Here is a 19,086-nt window from a genome sequence, read left to right as displayed (position 1 = left end):
ATGTCTTCCCTAAACCACACTACAGTGACAGAATTCATTCTCTTGGGACTCACAGACGACCCTGTCCTGGAGAAGATCCTGTTTGGGGTGTTTCTGGTGATCTACCTGATCACGCTGGCAGGCAATCTCTGCATGATTATGCTGATCAGGACCAATTCTCACCTCCAAACACCCATGTACTTCTTCCTTAGCCACCTCTCCTTCGTGGACATTGGCTATTCCTCCAATATCACTCCAAACATGCTGCACAACTTCCTCTCCGACCAGAAGACCATCTCCTATGCTGGATGCTTCACACAGTGTCTTCTCTTCATTGCCCTGGTGATCACTGAGCTTTACATGCTGGCTTCGATGGCATTGGATCGCTATGTAGCCATTTGTAGCCCTTTACGTTACACTAGCAGAATGTCTAAGAACGTTTGTATCTCTCTAGTCATGGTCCCCTATACTTGTGGCTTCCTTAATGGACTCTCCCAGACACTGCTGACTTTTCACTTGTCCTTCTGTGGCTCCCTTGAAATCAATCATTTCTACTGTGCAGATCCTCCTCTGTTAATGTTGGCCTGCTCTGACACTTATGTCAAAAAGATGGCGATGTTGGTAGTCGCTGGCTTGACCCTGTCAAGCTCTCTCTTCATCATTGTCCTTTCCTACCTTCTCATTATTGCAGCCATCTTGAGGATCCGTTCTGCTGAAGGCAGGCACAAGGCCTTTTCTACTTGTGGTTCCCACTTGACAACAGTCACCCTATTTTATGGAACCCTCTTCTGCATGTACTTAAGGACCCCATCTGAGAAGTCTGTGGAGGAGTCCAAAATAATTGCAGTCTTTTATACTTTCTTGAGCCCAATGTTGAACCCACTGATCTACAGTTTAAGAAACAAGCATGTGATCCATGCTATGCAGCAAGTCATTCAGGGAAATCTCTTTCATAAAACTGCAGTGTAGCATTTGTTCATTGTAATTACTGAGTGTCTGTAATAACATAGTGGGTCCCTTCACAGGGCAAACCTACTACTCTATAGTCATGATGGAATATCACATAAACTCTCAATGACATTAGCAAATTTCTCCACAAAGTAATAGCTTTAATAAAAATTGTAATGTTGAAACAGTATTTTCCTTAGCAAAAAAAAATCTCAGAATGTAAATTGTGTAGTTTCCAATAATTCCCAAAAACACTTTAACGTCTTTATTTTCCTGGGGATAAATATTAGAATTAATTCAGTTTGATTGGAACATGGGAGATTCATCTCCTCTGAATTATATGGTCTAGAGAGCCATAATGAGGTTCAAAATAGAGTGATTAGTTTTAAACATTTTAAAAGAGAATTATGAAATAATTTATTCTTCAATGAGTGATATAGATCAATGGTCTTGTGCCTGAGTAATCACTATATTACATTGGGGGAATTTTATTTTATTTTTATTTTTTTTTTTAAACGTTTATTTATTTCTGAGACAGAGAGAGACAGAGCATGTACGGGGGAGGGTCAGAGAGAGGGAGACACAGAATCCGAAACAGGCTCCAGGCTCTGAGCTGTCAGCACAGAGCCCAACGCGGGGCTTGAACTCATGGACCATGAGATCATGACCTGAGTGGAAGTCGGCCGCCCAACCGACTGAGCCACCCAGGCGCCCCGGGGGGATTTTAAATATATGGATCCCCTATAAGTTTAAGCTTTCCATATTTTTTCCCAACCAATATTATAGATATCCTGAAAAAGTTTTGTCTTATTATAAATATTGTTTATGCTCCTCAATTTTGAAAAAAATACCCTCAACACCTGCTTATAAGTTTTCAGAATCATGGATCCAGTTCAATCATAGTATAATAGAAATCTAGATATATATTTCATTTAGTACTTCTGACTTAGATCCAATTTATTCAGACTTAATAAATAGAGTCTATCAATTGGCTCTGTAGACCTAAGAATGCCCCGAAACATTCTACAAATGAGCGGTGTGTCTTTATCTTTCTGAGGAGAACACCTAATGTTTACTTTGGTTCATAAAAGTGTCTGTGACTCATTATTTGGTGAATAAGGCTGTTGCAGTATTTTCCAAAATTTCTATCGTGAAAAGTAATAGTAAAGAAGTTATATGAAGAGGTGTATAATTCAACACGTTAGCACATGAACCTACGTGTTATTAGTCAAGCTGATGGCTTCATATTGAAATGTAAGTTAAATTTTCTAAAAATTATCTTAAATGTCGGTGTTCTAATATTGTGTGCTTGGATATTAACTAAGATGGCAGTAGTAAATGCTTATGTGAAATCAATTCCTGTATTTACAGTAATGTATTCAAATGCTTTTCCAGAACAATACTTAAATGACCTGCAGTTTTAGTAAGTTAGGCTCCATTCTTAGGTCTCAGTTGATTGAATGAGGCTGATTCTTTCAACAATGTTTGCCATATACAAATTAAAAAAATAAACTGATGTGAGGCAATGACATTTATTGGTGACATTTCCTACTCCAGTGGGCAACTTCTGTTTGCATTTTATATTTATTTATTTATTTATTTATTTATTTATTTATTTATTTATTTATTTTTAAAATTTTCTTTAATGTTTATTTATTTTCGAGACAGAGGGGGACAGAGCACGAGTGGGGGAGGGGCAGAATCTGAAACAGGCTCCAGGCTCTGAGCTGTCAACACAGAGCCTGATGCGGGACTCGAACCCACGAACAGTGAGATCGTGACCTGAGCCGAAGTCGGCTGCTTAACCGACTGAGCCACCCAGGCGCCCCTTCTGTTTGTATTTTATTATATTTTTCTCAATGATTTGATACGCATACATATTCTTATAATTCCTGAGACACAATTGGAATCATTTGCCCTATACAAGTTTGAATACTAAGTTTTCACTTGATAGTATAATGTTTGTATTTTCATACAGACTAAATATTTTTAGTGAACATCACTTTTGAAGTATTATACAGAAAATTCGACCATACTTGAAATTAGTTACAAGAATATTGCATATGAATTGTAGAAAAGTAAATTGGAAAATACTAAAGGGTTTTTCAATTTTGGAACAAAATTAAAATTAAATTTTGAAAAAAAAAGCAAAACGTACTTGTAATCTCTTATTACAATGAATTTGGTGCACCTTCTTTGCATACAGTTTGTCTTGCAAGCTTCTGTCATATTGTATCCTATTATTGCAAGGATTAACTCATATCTCCATGAACATGCTTGATTGTTTTTTTAGGATGGGGAATTGCTGCATTTAATGCTCTGAATATGGCTTTTGCTATTTTTTAAACTTTTTGTTAATTTTTTTCTGTGGGTAAATTTTTCTCTGGGAGTCATCAACTTAGTCATAAGCACTTATGACTAGTTATGCTTGAGCATAACCAGTTGACTGTGCCTTTATTAATATTAGGGCATATCATTTAAGATTGTTTGTCTTCTTTGTTGTCTCAACTGCACTCTTATGAAAGGAATATGTTTTAATTGGAACAGAAGAATAATTGAAACATACTTTTAAGTAATAAAAGACATACATCAGTTTGATGATTGCTGTTCATGTTATTTCTGATGATTCCTCATATGAAGAATATTTACATTTTTATGGGAAAATTTTTTTAAATTTTGTTTTGTGGCCTCTCTGCCACCTAAAATTAAATAAGCAAGCATCTCTGTATGTTATTAATTTTTCCTGGCCATATTTTGTAGGAATATGTTGAATTTTTCTAAATAAAATTTTATTGCACACTGTGATATTGTGTAAACTTTCCCTTCATATTTTAACCTGTTTCCTCTTTTTTTTTTAATTAAAAAATTCCTTTGAGTTAAGATACCGTGTAATATTTGTTTCAGGTGTTGAATCTAGTGATCGATCCTTCCCTTACATACGACTCCTAGTGCTCATCACAAGTACCCTCCTTAATACCCATGCTTCATTGAAACCATTCCCCACATACCTCCCCTCCCGTAACCCTCAGTTTGTTGTGCATAATTAATAGCCTGTTTCCTGGTTTGCTTCTGTTTCTTCTTTTCCCCTATGTTTATCTGTTTATTTCTTAAGTTCCACATATGAGTGAAATCATATGGTATTTGTCTTTAACTGACTTATCTCATTTTGCATAATACTCTCTAATCCCATCCATGTCAGTGCAAATGGCAAGATTTCATTCCTTTTTATGGCTGAGGAATATGCCATTATACACACACACGCACACACACACACACACACACACACACTAACTTCTTTATCTATTTATTAGTTCTTTCCATAGTTTGGCTATGTTGGTAAGGCTGCCACAAACATTGGGGTGCATATATCTTTCCAGATCAGTATTTGTATTCTTTGAATGAATACCTGGTAGCACAATTTCTGGATCATAGAAATTTTTAACTTTTTGAGGCTACTTCATACTGGTTTCCAGAGTCCCTGCACCACTTTGCATTCTCACCAACAGTACAAGAGGGTTTCTCTTTCTCTGCATCCTCTCCAACATCTGTTGTTTCTTGTGGTGTTAATTTTAGCCATTCTGACAGGTGTGAGGTGGTATCTCGTTGTGATTTCGGACTTGTATTTCTCTGATGACGAGTGATGTGGAGCATCTTATGTGTCTGTTAGCCATCTGGATGTCTTCTTTGGGCAAGTATCTATTCATGTCTTCTGCCTAGTTCTTAACTGGATTATTTGTTTTTGGGTATTGGGCTTTATAAGTTTTTATATATTTTGGATACCAGCCCTTTATCAAATATGTCCTTTGCAAATATCTTCTCACATTCTGTAGGTTGCCTTTTAGTTTCATTGATTGTTTCCTTTGCTGTGCAGAAGCTTTTTAATTTGATGAAGCCCCAATAGTTCATTTTTCCTTCCGTTTCCTTTGCCTCAGGAGCCATACCTAGTAACAAGTTGCGGTGGCCAAGGTTAAAGAAGTTGCTGCCTGTGTTCTCTCTAGGATTTTGATGGTTTCCTGTCTCACACTTAGGTCTTTCATCCATTTTGAATTTATTTTTGTGTATGGTGTAAGAAAGTGGTCCAGGTTCATTCTTTACGTTGCTGTCCAATTTTCCCAACATCATTTGTTGAAGAGACTATCTTTTTTCCATTGGATACTCCTTCCTGCTTTGTTGAAGATTGTTGGCCAATGTAGTTGTGGGTTCATTTCTGGTTTTTCTGTTCTATTCCATTGATCCATGTGTCTATTTTTCATCACTACAGTTTTGTAATATGACTTGAAGTCTAGGATTGTGATCCCTGCAGGTTTGCTTTTCTTTTTCAAGATTGTTTTGGCTATTGCGTATCTTTTGGGGTTTCACACAAATTTTAGGATCATTTGTTCTAGCTTTGTGCATAATGCTGGTTATGTTTTCACCGACATTACATTCAATGTGTAGATTACCTTTGGTAGAATAGACATTTGAACAATATTGGTTATTTCAATCTATGAGCCTGGAATATTTTTTCCCATTTTTGTATCACCTCAGTTTCTTTCATCACTGTTTTATAGTTTTCAGAGTACAGACATTTTACCTCTTTGGTTAGGTTTATTCCTAGGTATCTAATTGTTTTGTGTGCAATTGTAAGTGGGACGGATTGATTTCTCTCTCTGCCGCTTCATTATTGGTGTACAGAAATGCAACAGATTTCTGTACATTGATTTTATATCTTGCAACTTTACTGAATTCATGTATCAGTTTTAGAAAATTTTTGCTGGAATCTTTTTAGATTTCTATATAGAGTATCATGCCAATCTTCAAAGAGTGAAAGTTTGACTTCTTCCTTGCTGATTTGTATGCTTTTATTTCTTTTTGTGGTCTGGTTGCTTAGACTAGAACTACCAGTAATATGCTAAATAACAGTGATGAGGGGGGACATCCCTGTCTTGTTCCTGACCTTAGTGAAAAAGCTGTTATTTTTTTCCTATTGAAGATGATATCAGCTGTGGGTTTTTCAAATATGGCCTTGATGATGTTGATGTATGCTCTCTCCATCCCTACTTTATTGAGGGATTTTATCATGAATGGATGGTGTATTTTGTCAAATGCTTTTTCTGCATCTATTTATAGAATTATATGGTTCTTATCCTTTTTTTTTTTTATTAATGTGGTTTATCACACTGATTGATTTGTGAATGTTGAACCACCCTGCAGCTCAGGCATAAATCCCACTTGACTGTGGTGAATGATTCTTTTAATGTACTGTTGGATTTGATTTGCTTGTATCTTGCATATATATATATATATATATATATATATATATATATATTTATTTATTTATGATATGCATCCATGTTCATCAGGGATACTGGCCTGTAGTTCTCCTTTTCCGTGGAGTTTTTGTCTGGTTTTGGAATTGGGATAATGCTGGCCTTGTGGAGTGAGTTTGGAAGTTTTCCTTCCGTTTTTATTTTTGGAATCGTTTGAGAAGAATAACATTTAACACTGCTTTAAATGTTTGGTAGAATTCCCCTCGGAGGCCATCTGGCACTGGACTTTTGTTTGTTGGGAGATTTTTGATTTCTGATTCAATTTCTTTGCTTGTGATTTGTCTGTTCCAGTTTGTATTTCTCCCTGTTTCAGTTTTAGTTGTTTGTAGTTTTCTAGGAATTTATCCATTTCTTCCAGATTGCCCAATTTGTTGGCATATAATTTTTCATAATATACTCTTATAATTGCTTGTATTTCTGTGGTGTTGGTTGTTGGTTACTATTTCTCCTCTCTTATTCGTGCTTTTATTTATTTGGGTCCTTTCTCTTTTCTTTTTTATAGGTCTGGCTAGGGGGTTTATCAATTTTATTAATTTTTTCAAAGTAAGCCCCTGGCTTCATTGATCTGTTCTATTGTTTTCTGTTTGTTTGTTAGTTTCTATATGTCATTTATTTCTGCTTTAAACTTTATTGAGCTTCTTCTTCTGACTGTAGGCTTTATTTGTTTTTATTTTTCTAGCTCCTTGAGGTGTAAGGCTAGGTTGTTTATTTGAGATGTTTTTGCTTCCTTGATAGGCCTGTAATGCTACATACTTCCTTCTTATGACAACTTTTGCTGCACCCCCTGATTTTGGACTGTCATGTCTTTAGTTTTATTAGTTTCCATGTTTTTTTTAATGTTTTTTTTTTTTTTTATTTCCTGGTTGACCCATTGATTCATTAGTAGTATGTTGTCTAATCTCCATGTATTCGTGGTCCTTCCAGATTTTTCCTTGTGGTTGACTTCAAGGTTCATGGTGTTGGGGTCAGAAAATGTACATGGTATGATCACAATCTTTTTGTCTTTGCTGAGGCCTGACCTATTTGGGACCTCATCTGTGATCTATGTTGGAGAATATCTCATGTGTACTTGAAAGGAATGTTTCTTCTGGGGCGCCTGGGTGGCGCAGTCGGTTAAGCGTCCGACTTCGGTTCAGGTCACTATCTCACGGTCCGTGAGTTCAAGCCCCACGTGGGGCTCTGTGCTGACAGCTCAGAGCCTGGAGCCTGCTTCGGATTCTGTGTCTTCCTCTCTCTCTGCCCCTCTCTTGCTCCTGTTATCTCTTTCTCTAAATAAACATGAAAAATATTTTTAAAATATTTTAAAAAAGAAAGAAAAGAATGTTTATTCTGCTGCTTTAGGATGAAATGTTCTTAATGTATCTGTTAAGTTCATCTGGTCCAGTGTGTCATTTAAAGCCATGGCTCCCTTGTTGATTTTTCTGCTTCATCTATCCACTGATGTAAGTGCGGTGTTAAAATCCCCTGCTGTTATTGCTTTATTATTAATGAGTTCCGTTATGTTTGTTACTAATTGTTTTATATATTTGGAGGCATAAGTATCTACAAATGTTAGAACTTCTTGTTCGACAGTCCCCTTTATTATAATATTACAATAATATTATAATAATCTTATAATATAGAGCCCGTCATCTCTTGTTACATTTTTGGTTTAAAATCTAGTTTGTCTGATACAAGTGTTGCTACTTTGGCTTTATTTGATGTCCATTTCCATGATAAATGTTTCTCCATCCCATCACTTTCAATCTGCAGATGTCTTTAGGTCTAAAACAAGTATCTTTTTGGCACATATAGATGTTAACCCATTTCATCTTAATATTTTTAAGCAATCCTTTATTATCTCACAAATGTATGATGTTATCTTCATTGTATAATTAGATGAAATACTTCTGTTTATTTCTTATTTGTTCACATCATTTAAAATACATATAGATGTAAATACATCTAACAATAAATTCTTACAATTAATATAAAGGTAAAATATGCTCCAATTGCTAGTAAAAATTCCATCTTCATTATTTTTCCTTATAAAAGTTTTTGTAGGAAATGCAAATCAGATGCTTCTAGTTATCCAAGATTTTTAACCTGGCATCTATGCATAAGGTGGTTTCATTCATGAAATACAGGAAAATATGTACATAAAATTCAAATATGGCTATGCATACAAGACATATCTGCAGTAAATTATTTGAATAATGAATAAACATGTCTTGGTATGAATAGGAATGTTATGGCTTAGTCCTCACGCCTGACTGGGAGATATATGGGATTATGGCATAGAGAGTTCTGCTTAGGATGAAAGGAGATGAGTGAATTAAGACTTTTTTTTCCAGAAAGGCAGAGAGATGCTGGTGGCCTATAAATGACGAGCAAGAATGTGGTTTTATCTATAACCATTGTGCATTACTTAACACTTTTATATAAACATTTTAGTTTTGTAACATTGCCAGTGTCCATAATGCCACATATTTTTTCGCAGTTATGTAAACACAGAACCTTATCCCTAGCTAAATTTCCCTTTTGCCAACAATTATTCCCCCCCAAAGAACCGACATGCCCACACCGAGCCCTCAGCTGTGAGTCATTCAATCACTGGAAACAAATTCTGTGTTGATTAGAATTATAATAAATCCTGAAAATTTCAACAATCAGAAAAATGTTTCTGAGCTTAATAGTAGTAGGAAAAGTTCACGACAGAAAGTTAATCTGTTTGACTATAAAATATTTAAAATAAGCAGCTCTCTGGGTGCCTCGGTGGCTCAGTTTGCTAAGCATCTGACTCTTGGTTTTGGCTCAGGTCACGATTTCACAGCTTTTTGAGTTCGAGGGCCAGGTTTGCCTTTGTGCTGGCAGTGCAGACCCTGATTGGGATTCCCTCTCTCTCCCTCTCTCTGCCCCTCTCCCACTCACATATCTCTCCCTCTCTCTCAAAATAAATAAATAAAGTTAAAAAAATAGACAGGTAGCACTCAATAATTGGGCAAAGATTTTGCCACAAAGAGAATAAAGTGGTAAAAGTGTTAAGGTTTGATAAGTTCCTAGAAATCAGTTGAATCACTAACCCCAACACATAAATAAATGCTGCAAGCTGTGAATGGAACTTTGATAAATTTAAACATGCTAAAAATGGATGAGTAACAAGTTTGGTAATGAAAACATGAACTAAGATACTCATTTGTGGGGGCGCGCCTGGGTGGCTCAGTCAATTAAGCATCCAAATTTGGCTCAGGTCATGATCTCACAGTTTGTGGGTTCAAGCCCTGCTGGGCTCTGTGCTGAGAGCTTGGAGCCTGCAGCCTGCTACAGATTCTCTGTCTCCCTCTCTCTCTTCGCCTCTCCCCTGCTTGTGCTCTCTGTCTCAAAAACAAAACAAAAACAAAACAAAACAAAGCAAAACAAAAACATTAAAAAAAGGATACTCTTGAATATCAGTTAAGAGAGTTCTAAAGGACTAGCACTTCCATATGTTGTTAGTGTCAGGAAAAATAACAATTCACAGTGTTTCTGGAAATCAATTTAACGTTAGGTTTTCAGGAGTATTAAAGATGTTTGTCCACTTTTATTCAGCTATTCCAATTGTAAGAATGCGCTGAAGGCCTAAAAAGATATTTTGAGAGAATTTTCATAGTAATGTTTCAAAAGTCTATCAACCCAAAGAAATTCCACCAAATGAAGAATTCTTCTTGTGCTGTAACATCATCATCACAACAGCGAGAAGTACCGTGTCATGGAGATGAAGTAAAACAGATTTCGGTTCCAATAAATTGTATCTGATGCACCAATGTCCTCTGTGATGATTTTATATCTACTGTATTCACACATACACACAATGAAATAGCACTCACAACGCTTTTGAGGAGAAAGGAAAACTTGAGCACCCATTTGGTGGTGGCGACGATACACGTCGCTACGTCCAAAAGGAAAGAAAGAAAAAAGATTAAAACTGTAGAAACTTATCTTCATGTAATAACCGATCAGAAGCTGAAACTTACGTGGAGAAAGATTTTCCTAAAGAGAGAAAAATAAAAACTGCTGAAATATTAAAAGGAAAAGATGTACTAAATGTGTCATATCAATGGTAAGCTATATTAATTCACTTAAGTAAAGCCCAAGTTCAAAAAGTATCAAGCAATCTGGAATATGGCTGTGCTACGAGTTAGTTGCAAAATACTAAACCCAAATTTCCACGCTTAGAATAGCTGCTATTTTAAAAATAGTTTATGGGTACACATGAACGGAACAGCAAGGTAATATGCAGAATCACAGAGCAAGTAATTGTCAATAAGGTCGGAACAGAATCATAAAAGCCTCTAATGGAGGCCATGAAATTTCTATATCCAGAATGGGTTTCGCCCATTCCTATAGGTATCTGCTTTGATTAAGGAAAACTATCGAAACAAATGTGTTGGTTAAGACGTCAACTATCAGATTCTTTGTGAAAATAATAAAGCACAGATGGTTTTCTACTCTGGATAAGTAGACATAAGAATGTACCAAAAACGAACGTATTGAAACAAATATGCAGAATTAGAGTTTTCAGCCTTTTTAGAGAAGATAATCAGCTTTCATTAAAGGAAACTATGTAGTGTATCAAGTGAATGTAAATTATTTTCATATTCAGGAAACATACTGCAAAGCCCTGCACTTTGCTCATAAGAATAGCTCAGTGATGGTCAATATTGTGGACCTATGAGCTGAAAGGAAGGACTTGTCTGCAGACTGATCAAGGGGAAGGGAGTTCTTGAGTGAGACTAAACAGGGGACCCTGCTTAATTATAAGCAGCTGACTTCTGCTCTTGTGTTTCCCACCTGTCATCATCTCCAAACAACTGTCCTTTTCATGGCTGCCATTAGGATTCTCACCTGGCCAGAAGCTGTGCATATATAATCAATGTTAGTGTTACTCCAGAGAATTGCATTCAGGTACAACCAACAGGGGTTGCTTTTTCATTGTTTTTGACACGTTTTTGTTTTTTTTTCATTGGGAGACTGTCAAAATACACCTTTTCTCCATTGTGCCAAAGTTCCTCCGACACCCTGTTCTCAAAGCCTGCTTCACATCTTTGTTCCTCAGGCTGTAGATAAATAGATTCAGCATGAGACTCACAAAGATACAAACCACTGCCACAATTTTCCCTGTTCAACAGACTGCTCAGGGGCTGGTCTCAGATACATGCAGAATAGGGACCCAAAAAACATGGCGACAGCGATCAGGTGGGAGCCACGGGTGGAGAAGGCTTTGCACTGGCCTTTGCTGGAAGGGATCCTCATGATGGTGGTGAAAATGAAAATGTAGGAGATAAGGATGATGAGTAGGATATAAGGATGGAACAGTGAGGTTAATCTCCACACACAAATAGAGCCGTCTGCTTTCTGTAAGTGTCTGATCCTGTCAGCATCAGGAGGGGTGGGTCAGCACAGTAGAAATGGTTGATGATGTTGTGTCCATAAAAGGATAAGCGGTAGGTCAATAGTACCTGCATTGTGCCCACCATGGTACCCAGAGGTAGGGGGCAGTGACAAGGCAGATGCAAAGGGGCCTGGACATTCTGCTGTTGTATTGTAGGGGATGGCAGATGGCCATGTACCTGTCAGAGGCCATGGTACCCAGCATGTGATACTCCATAAGGAGCAGAATCACAAAAACAAAACATTGGGCCAGACACCCCATGTAGGAAATGGTTTTCTTCTCTGATAGAAAATTACCAAGCATCTGAGGTGAGACGTTAGTAGAATACAAAATATCCACGCATGTAAATGGGTGAGGAAAAAGCACATGGCGTTTTGCAGCCATGGAGTGAACCTGATTAATGCAATGAATCCAACGTTCTCTGTCAGAGAGCTGAGGTAAATCAGGAGAAACACCACAAAAAGGATGGGCTGCAGCCCTGGTTGGCTTGTGAGTCCCAGCAGGATGAACTCAGTTGCCTCAGTGCCATTTTGTTGGGGAAGTTTGTTCATCGTCATATTCTCTGATAAGAGAATAATTTTTCAGATATAAATCCAGAAATAAACTGCATTCATTTCAAGACTAAAGGAAGTAAATGGGCACTAAAACAAAGTCAGGTTTGGAAAGAGAGGTGTAAATAGGTTGTTAGTTGCCCCAGTGATAGAAGAGTTACAGTAGGTGCCTTGAGGTGGTTGGTGGTGAAATGGACAATATATTTGAAGTCCATGCACCTGCCATGCTGACTGCTTTGCCACTCTTACCTCACAGCTAGCACATACAGAATTCGACTTAGCTCATTAGGCTATGTTATCACAACCACTGGTGCTCCAACATGGCTACTGCCATTGTCTGATCATGATATAAAGCTTCATCAGGAAATCAGGAGATGGGGTGATGCTCTGTAGACTGGTTGTATTGTTGTCAACAAGGACAAAACTTCTGTAATTGGAGTAGAATATACTCTTGAGAGCCTGTTGTGTATGTATTGATGTTCAGTTTCTTCCTTATTCTCTTACAGCAACGTAGGTTTCTTGGTGTCTTTTCCATCTCATCTCCTTTCAAACCAGCCACTCAGAGTCTGGGTTGTTTCCTCACCTAATATCCCTTTTGATCTCATGGTCTCTTTTTATCTCATAATATCCCAATATCTATGATTATTTTATATTATATATGTCATGTTCATATTTCATTTTATCTCATGCCTTTGATTTCATACCTTATATCTAAACCATCAGGAAGTCTTATCTGCTATACCTTCCAAAGATTATGCATGGAATCTTAAAACAGCTTGTCAGCATTTTCTCTGCTGTCAGTTAGGTCTAAGATAAAATTCTCTCTCTAGTCCTTTTTCTTTTGCCACATTGTCCTTCTAGTGTTGTTTTTTTTTTTAAAACATCTTGAGCACAATCCTATCTCAGGACCTTTGCATATGCCCATCCCTCTGCCTTGAAATTTCTTCTACCAGGCCTTTGAGTCACTCATGGCATCACCTCATTTAGATCTCTCAAGTTAAGTTCCACTCCAAATAGATCTTTAATCATGGACCGTGATCTATTTTTCCTCATTTATCACTTCTGAAATGATTATTTATTTACATAAATAATTATTACATATTTTTTAATCTGTCCTCTATTAAAATGTTAGCCACAGGAGGGCAAGAACTTTATTTTTTGCCATATCCCTAGAACCTGGGCCAATACCTACATCATTTGATACAATAACCATTAGTTGAACAAATGGATGAATCAATGAGGTAAGTTTGCCAACTCACATCCGCTGATTTTTCATGATGTGTAGATGTCTCACCTCTGTGATGTACCAGTGTAGACTGAGTTGCTACAAAAATTCTAGCTACCATATCTGATTTGTTTTTATAACACAAACTAGTGATAATGGCATCTGACCCAAAACCTTTTTAATTGATGATTAAAATTTGCAGGTTGGACTGTTAGAAAGAGTTGGAAGTTGACTCAGGACAGAAAACATAAATTGCCTTTAATTTTTAAAGCCAGGAGGATATTAAAAGTTTATACATTTTAAAGAATAATTCTATTGCTTATAACAATGATATATTCACAAATATAACACTTCAATCAGTGATTATCAACTCTGGCTTCATGTTACATTCAGATGGGGAATATTTGAGAGCATTGATACTGGAATCACAGCTCAGCTCAGGTGAGGTATACACATTGGCATATTTTTTAATAAACTTTCCACATGATTTTAATGTACAGCTAGGGTTGAAGCACTGAGTGAGACAGTTGTTATGATCTGTTTAAACTAAATAAAAGAGGTTTTATCACATGTTTTTACCCTCTGCTAGTTTATACTTCCTCCTTAGAGAAGATCCTGATGTATCACCACAAAGTTTCCCTAAGTATAGAACTTGCCATCATCATGCACACAAAAATTTTCCCCATTAGTTTGAAGAAGGAAATACCCCTTCCTCTGACTTTAGCTCTAGTAGTATTCTGTTGGTTTTTTAGAACCTTGAAAAGAGATAATCTTACCAAGAGTCTCCATGAGCTTAACTCAAGTTTTCTTGCATTCATAAATAGAAGGAAAAAGAGGTAAGCTTTATTATTAATGATCACACCATTCTGTTATCTACTGCATAAGGTCCAGGGTTTTCTTTCTTGGATACACGTGGAGAAACACTTACTGTGGAAGTAAATTTGGTATAGTTATAATCTAAATTATAAGCTGAAGTGAAGGAGTAGAAGAGAACTCATGTGTTCATATTCTCACTAAAGTGTTCAGTGTTCAAAAAATGCCAGCACAGATTTTGTTGAATGGCATCTAAGACTTTTTCAGTCACATGTCACATAGCATAGCCCACAATGCCATGGGCCTCCACCAGATGGGTGCATTCCACGTTGTTAAGAGACCCTTCTTCCTCTGTCATTCAGTGCTCTCATTCCAATAGAAAGATTAGTGAGAAAATGAGAGGAATGAGAGCAATCCAAAAGAAGAGAATAACTAAATGTATAAAATCATTACAGTTCAAATAACAGATTTGCCAAAAAGAACCACAATTATGCTTAGCTTAGGTAGGAATTAAAGGTCTATGAACAATATGGGGACGGGGGACAAACAAACAAAAAAACCCTTCAATCCCTAATGAATCTTTTCTGATAACTTTGGTTAAATGGGATCCTTTAGCTCAAAAGTCAATAAAATCCATTGCAGTGTTGGAAAGGGACAGAAACACAGTAAAGAAGGAATTCCTGTATGACTCAGTTGGTAGAGCATGTGACTCTGGATCTCGGGGTCATGAGTTCCAGCCCCATGTTGGGCATAGAGTTCACTTAATAACATGTGTTATATATATAACACAGTAAAGAAAAGTATATTCCCTTTGAACAAAACAATTTAAATCTGTTTTGATCATTCTGGTCGCAACAATGCCATCATATTTCAGTGCAAGCTTGAATTGAGTAAATCTATGAGAAGCTCCTTCAAATGAATAAGGGGAGGTGTTCACATTTATGTTTTTCTTTCTCACCCTTAACCTTACACTCATTTCCCTAAATCCTTTAAAAATTTTCTCTTAATAAAAAGTATAGGAAATCATTACAGTTGTATGGAGTGAAAGTACATTTTCTTGTGCGAATGTCTAAGTCTCTAGTCTTGGAGGAGGAAAGGTTAAGAGGGAAGGGTGAGGTACGGACTTTTTGAATTCCAAGAACTGGCTGAAGCTCGGTGTGTAAGTCTATTCTAAATCTTGGCTGTATTATGAAATGGATCTGTAACCAATTTCGAGATGGTTGCAAGGCCTGACCTCTTAACACATTACTAGTCACCTGCTGTCTTTGTCAGAAAGAGTCGGAGTCTGCCTGCCTATGGTTTTGCCTTACTGTGTCAATTTTTATAATCCCTGCTAGTTCCATTTTATGTTCAAAAGAGGAGATACTAAGATATCAAACAATATTAGGAGTTCTTGATTTTCAGACTTGCCTGTGGAGGGATAGTGATTTCCTAGCCTCCTGGAAGGTCCCCAAGGTAGGAGGATTCATACTTGGATGACTAACTCTGGATGACTCCTCTCTGAAGCATTCATCAGGAAATCACCTAGGGGACATCATTAAGATTCCCTCTGGAGGTCTTTACAAAAGTCACTTCTCAATGGATCAGATCCTCATTTATGGGTTAATCATTAAATGAATGCGGTATCTTCCATTAAATGCAAGAACACATGGTACCAATTTTGATACTGAGATTTCTCCTAGGGTAGGTAATAAGGTATTGCATTCTTTGTAACGAAAAGGGCTTTGTCGTGACTCTGCTCATCGTATCCTCAGCTGGAATAGTTGTTTCCCCTTGTGAATGCCACTGGTGGTTTTCCCTGTCTCTCTTGTTGTAATTACTCCTTTTGTAACCTTTCTATTTCTTTTACAAGATTGTCAGTGCTCTGAGGACAGAATTAATGTCAATTTCAGTTGACATCTCCGGAACAGATCCATACAATATTTTGGGTGCACAGTTGATGTTTAGTGGAGAGGTACTGAATGAATACCTAAGCAGTGATGCTAGGAGGAGCGTTGTGACTTAGTGGTGTTCCATGTAAACAGCAGCTTGTCTCATTTTCACTAGGATCAACCTAAGATCATTTCTTCCTGTGAATTAAATAGCAAGTTGCAGGGAGTGAGTTTTTAGACTCTCAGATCTAATCGAAAGGTTAGTTTGAATGAAACTAGTTCAAGTAGACTTGTTGGCATGGACTGCTTATACAATGGTAGGTTTAGTTTATGATTCCTGCTCATTGAATTTTATTTACATTATAATTTGAAATCAGAGTAAATTCCTAGTACTTCTGAGCCAGGTTCATAATAATAACATTATAAATAAGAAAAAATAATAGTGTTTTATCTTTTATATGATTGAGCCAAATTTTCCTCATCTGAAGTCCATCTACCATTAGTGCTTGACATAAAAATGTAGATTATGACAGAGAGAAAGTAAAGAGCCCAAAGCCTGGTACTTTGGCATAGGCATACTAATGAGTGAATAAAAAAAAAGAAAAAGAAGATTTAAGGCCTTAGGAAATAACTCTGAGACTGGCTCTCCTTGCTGTGGGCTTTGACCTTGAATCAACTTGTCGGGCAGCCAAGGCAAAGTAGACTGTGGGCCCACCTAACTTCAGTAGTGCTCCTTGGACTTGACTTAACGTTCCAACAGTTTCTTTGGTTTCCGTGGGGGTATGGACTATCCCCAAATTTCCAAATTTCCTTCATCTCCTTTTAGGGGAATGTGAAAATATCACACAAAGGTGGGAACCTGAGATGTGTTGCATCAGCGAGGCTGAGTACTTCACAGGAGCATTCCCAGGTCATGTCTACAAGAGTCTAAGGGGCAGATTTAAGTTACAGGAGGGGCTGTAGTCCCCTGAAGGGCCAAGGTACAGCTGGGTCAGTAGGGAAGATTAGCAGGCTGTGTCCAGCCAAGAGAAATTAAGGACTACAAGATGCACTTGTCCTGGTAGAGGACAGCAGAGCAACCATGTAGATCGGAAGCCAAAGAAGGCCAAAGAGAAGCACAAACATAACGGATGCAGATCGAAGCCTCTTTTCACCAGTGATAAGAGGCCTCATAAGTCATAAAACGGGGGAAATCATTAAAATATGAAGGACTGGGCCTTTCCCTAAAGAGAAAGAGCAACCAAAGAGTTATTAACATTTTGATGGCTCTAAGTCCAAAGTTGCTTTAAAAAAATTTTTTTTTAACGTTTATTTATTTTTGAGACAGAGAGAGACAGAGCATGAACGGGGGAGGGGCAGAGAGAGAGGGAGACACACAAAGTTGCTTTTTAAAAGAAAATCATACTTCACAAGTCTACATGCTATGGAATTATATCCTGACACAAGGATTCAGGTAACATGACAACTAAAGATAGATATTTTGTCATTAAATTTTCTTCTGAAAATATAAGAGAGAAACATGCAAAATATTTATTTACCAGTTGCCATGAACATGTGAAGAGTAAATAAAAGAACTTTACTCGTCAGGTGGGTCAAAAATCCTGCTAGGTGAAAAAAAATAAGCAACAACAAACCCTATATATACTCCTTGTCATTCTGAAAGTGCTTTTCTGCCTAGTTGATCTGTTGAGATGGGTCAAAGCTTGAATATATTATAATTATCCCTTATACTTTGTAACACAGTATTAAATCCATGCTATCATCAAATCTTTCATGAAATATGCTAGTAGAAAGAAATTATGTTTTCATGTTTAGTTAAGATATTGTTTTTCCTCCCTTAAGGTGATACATTGTATTCATTGTGGAAATTTGAATTGCTTACCAATCAACTGACCTATTGTTGAGAACTTGAATATGTTTTGACCATCAACTTCCACATTATACACTCTGTTTATACATGCTTTGATCGTTGAAATTATCTCTGCATTTTCTTAAATTCATCTGGGCAGATATAATTAACTGGTTTTATAGCAGATTCACCATAAAAAACACACTGTATCTTGTTTTCCCCCATCTCTGCTCAATGTAATTGTCTCCAGAGGAAGAGGTAGACAATTACAGGGAATTATTAAAGTTACATTTTCACATTTACTTTATGTTATCTGCACCTACAACACATTTGAGACTCAGATAGTGTGGAAGATACTCTCATCTCTTGAGTATTTATGAGGAATACAAATCACTAGTGTGCTAAGCATTTTAAAATAAATATCCATCTTCATTACCACAAACAGGCAAAGAACATTTGACATTTACAATATTTCTGTGATGCAGATATAATTTATTTCTTAAGCTGAAAGTCCTGACACTCAGAAAAATTGAATATTTTTTTTTCCTATGAACACAGAGCTAGGATGCAGGTAAAATATTATTTGCTTAGATATTTCTCTGAGAACATTTCAGCCCATATGGACTTGTCAAGGCTAATAATGAATGTTTATGGGTAATTATGCTTCAGACATTCTTGAAAATTATAAACACACACACACACACACACACACACACACACACACAGGCTTCTTATGGAGAAGACTGAACTATGAGGAGCACCAAAAACCTTTATAGTTTCCAGGCAAAAGGATTGGGTCCGCTACTAGATTGATAGTGTTTAATGGGATCAAAAAGTGGTCAGAGCCATGACTTGCTTTTTCCTGTCGTGCACTTCCCATTCATAGCATTTGTCCAAATTTGAAATTTTTATTAAAGAAATTAATTTTAACATTACATATTATTTTAAGAAAAAGGATCTCCCAAAAGTTTTAAAGCAACTTTGCAAACCTCTTTGAAGTTTCTTTGGATGCCTACGATTCCGATTGTTTTTCCCTTCTTTTTCTCCTCCTCCCCCTTCTTCTCAATTTAGGAAAGTTTGACTCAGGGTATTTCAAAGTCAAGGATATAATAATATTCAGAGGGAATGGGG

At 36.8% G+C, this 19,086-nt stretch overlaps 1 protein-coding gene and 1 pseudogene across 1 annotated transcript; one reads left to right on the top strand and one right to left on the bottom strand.

Moving 5' to 3' along the window:
- Nucleotides 1-948, top strand: LOC115525843 (olfactory receptor 5M10-like). The gene has a single exon (XM_030333237.1). It carries the CDS (start codon nt 1-3, stop codon nt 946-948), a length of 948 nt encoding a protein of 315 aa, XP_030189097.1.
- A 10,266-nt stretch (nt 949-11,214) lies between these two features.
- LOC115526399 lies at nt 11,215-12,197 on the bottom strand (annotated as a pseudogene).
- Between the last annotated feature and the right edge of the window lie 6,889 nt (nt 12,198-19,086).

This window comes from Lynx canadensis, chromosome D1 (assembly GCF_007474595.2).
Source record: "Lynx canadensis isolate LIC74 chromosome D1, mLynCan4.pri.v2, whole genome shotgun sequence".
In the NCBI taxonomy this organism is placed as follows: domain Eukaryota; kingdom Metazoa; phylum Chordata; class Mammalia; order Carnivora; family Felidae; genus Lynx; species Lynx canadensis.
This window is presented reverse-complemented; position numbering and strand designations above follow the sequence as displayed.

Excerpts from the sequence above, each read along its gene's own strand:
- LOC115525843 (XM_030333237.1), top strand. The coding sequence starts at position 1 with ATGTCTTCCCTAAACCACACTACAGTGACAGAATTCATTCTCTTGGGA.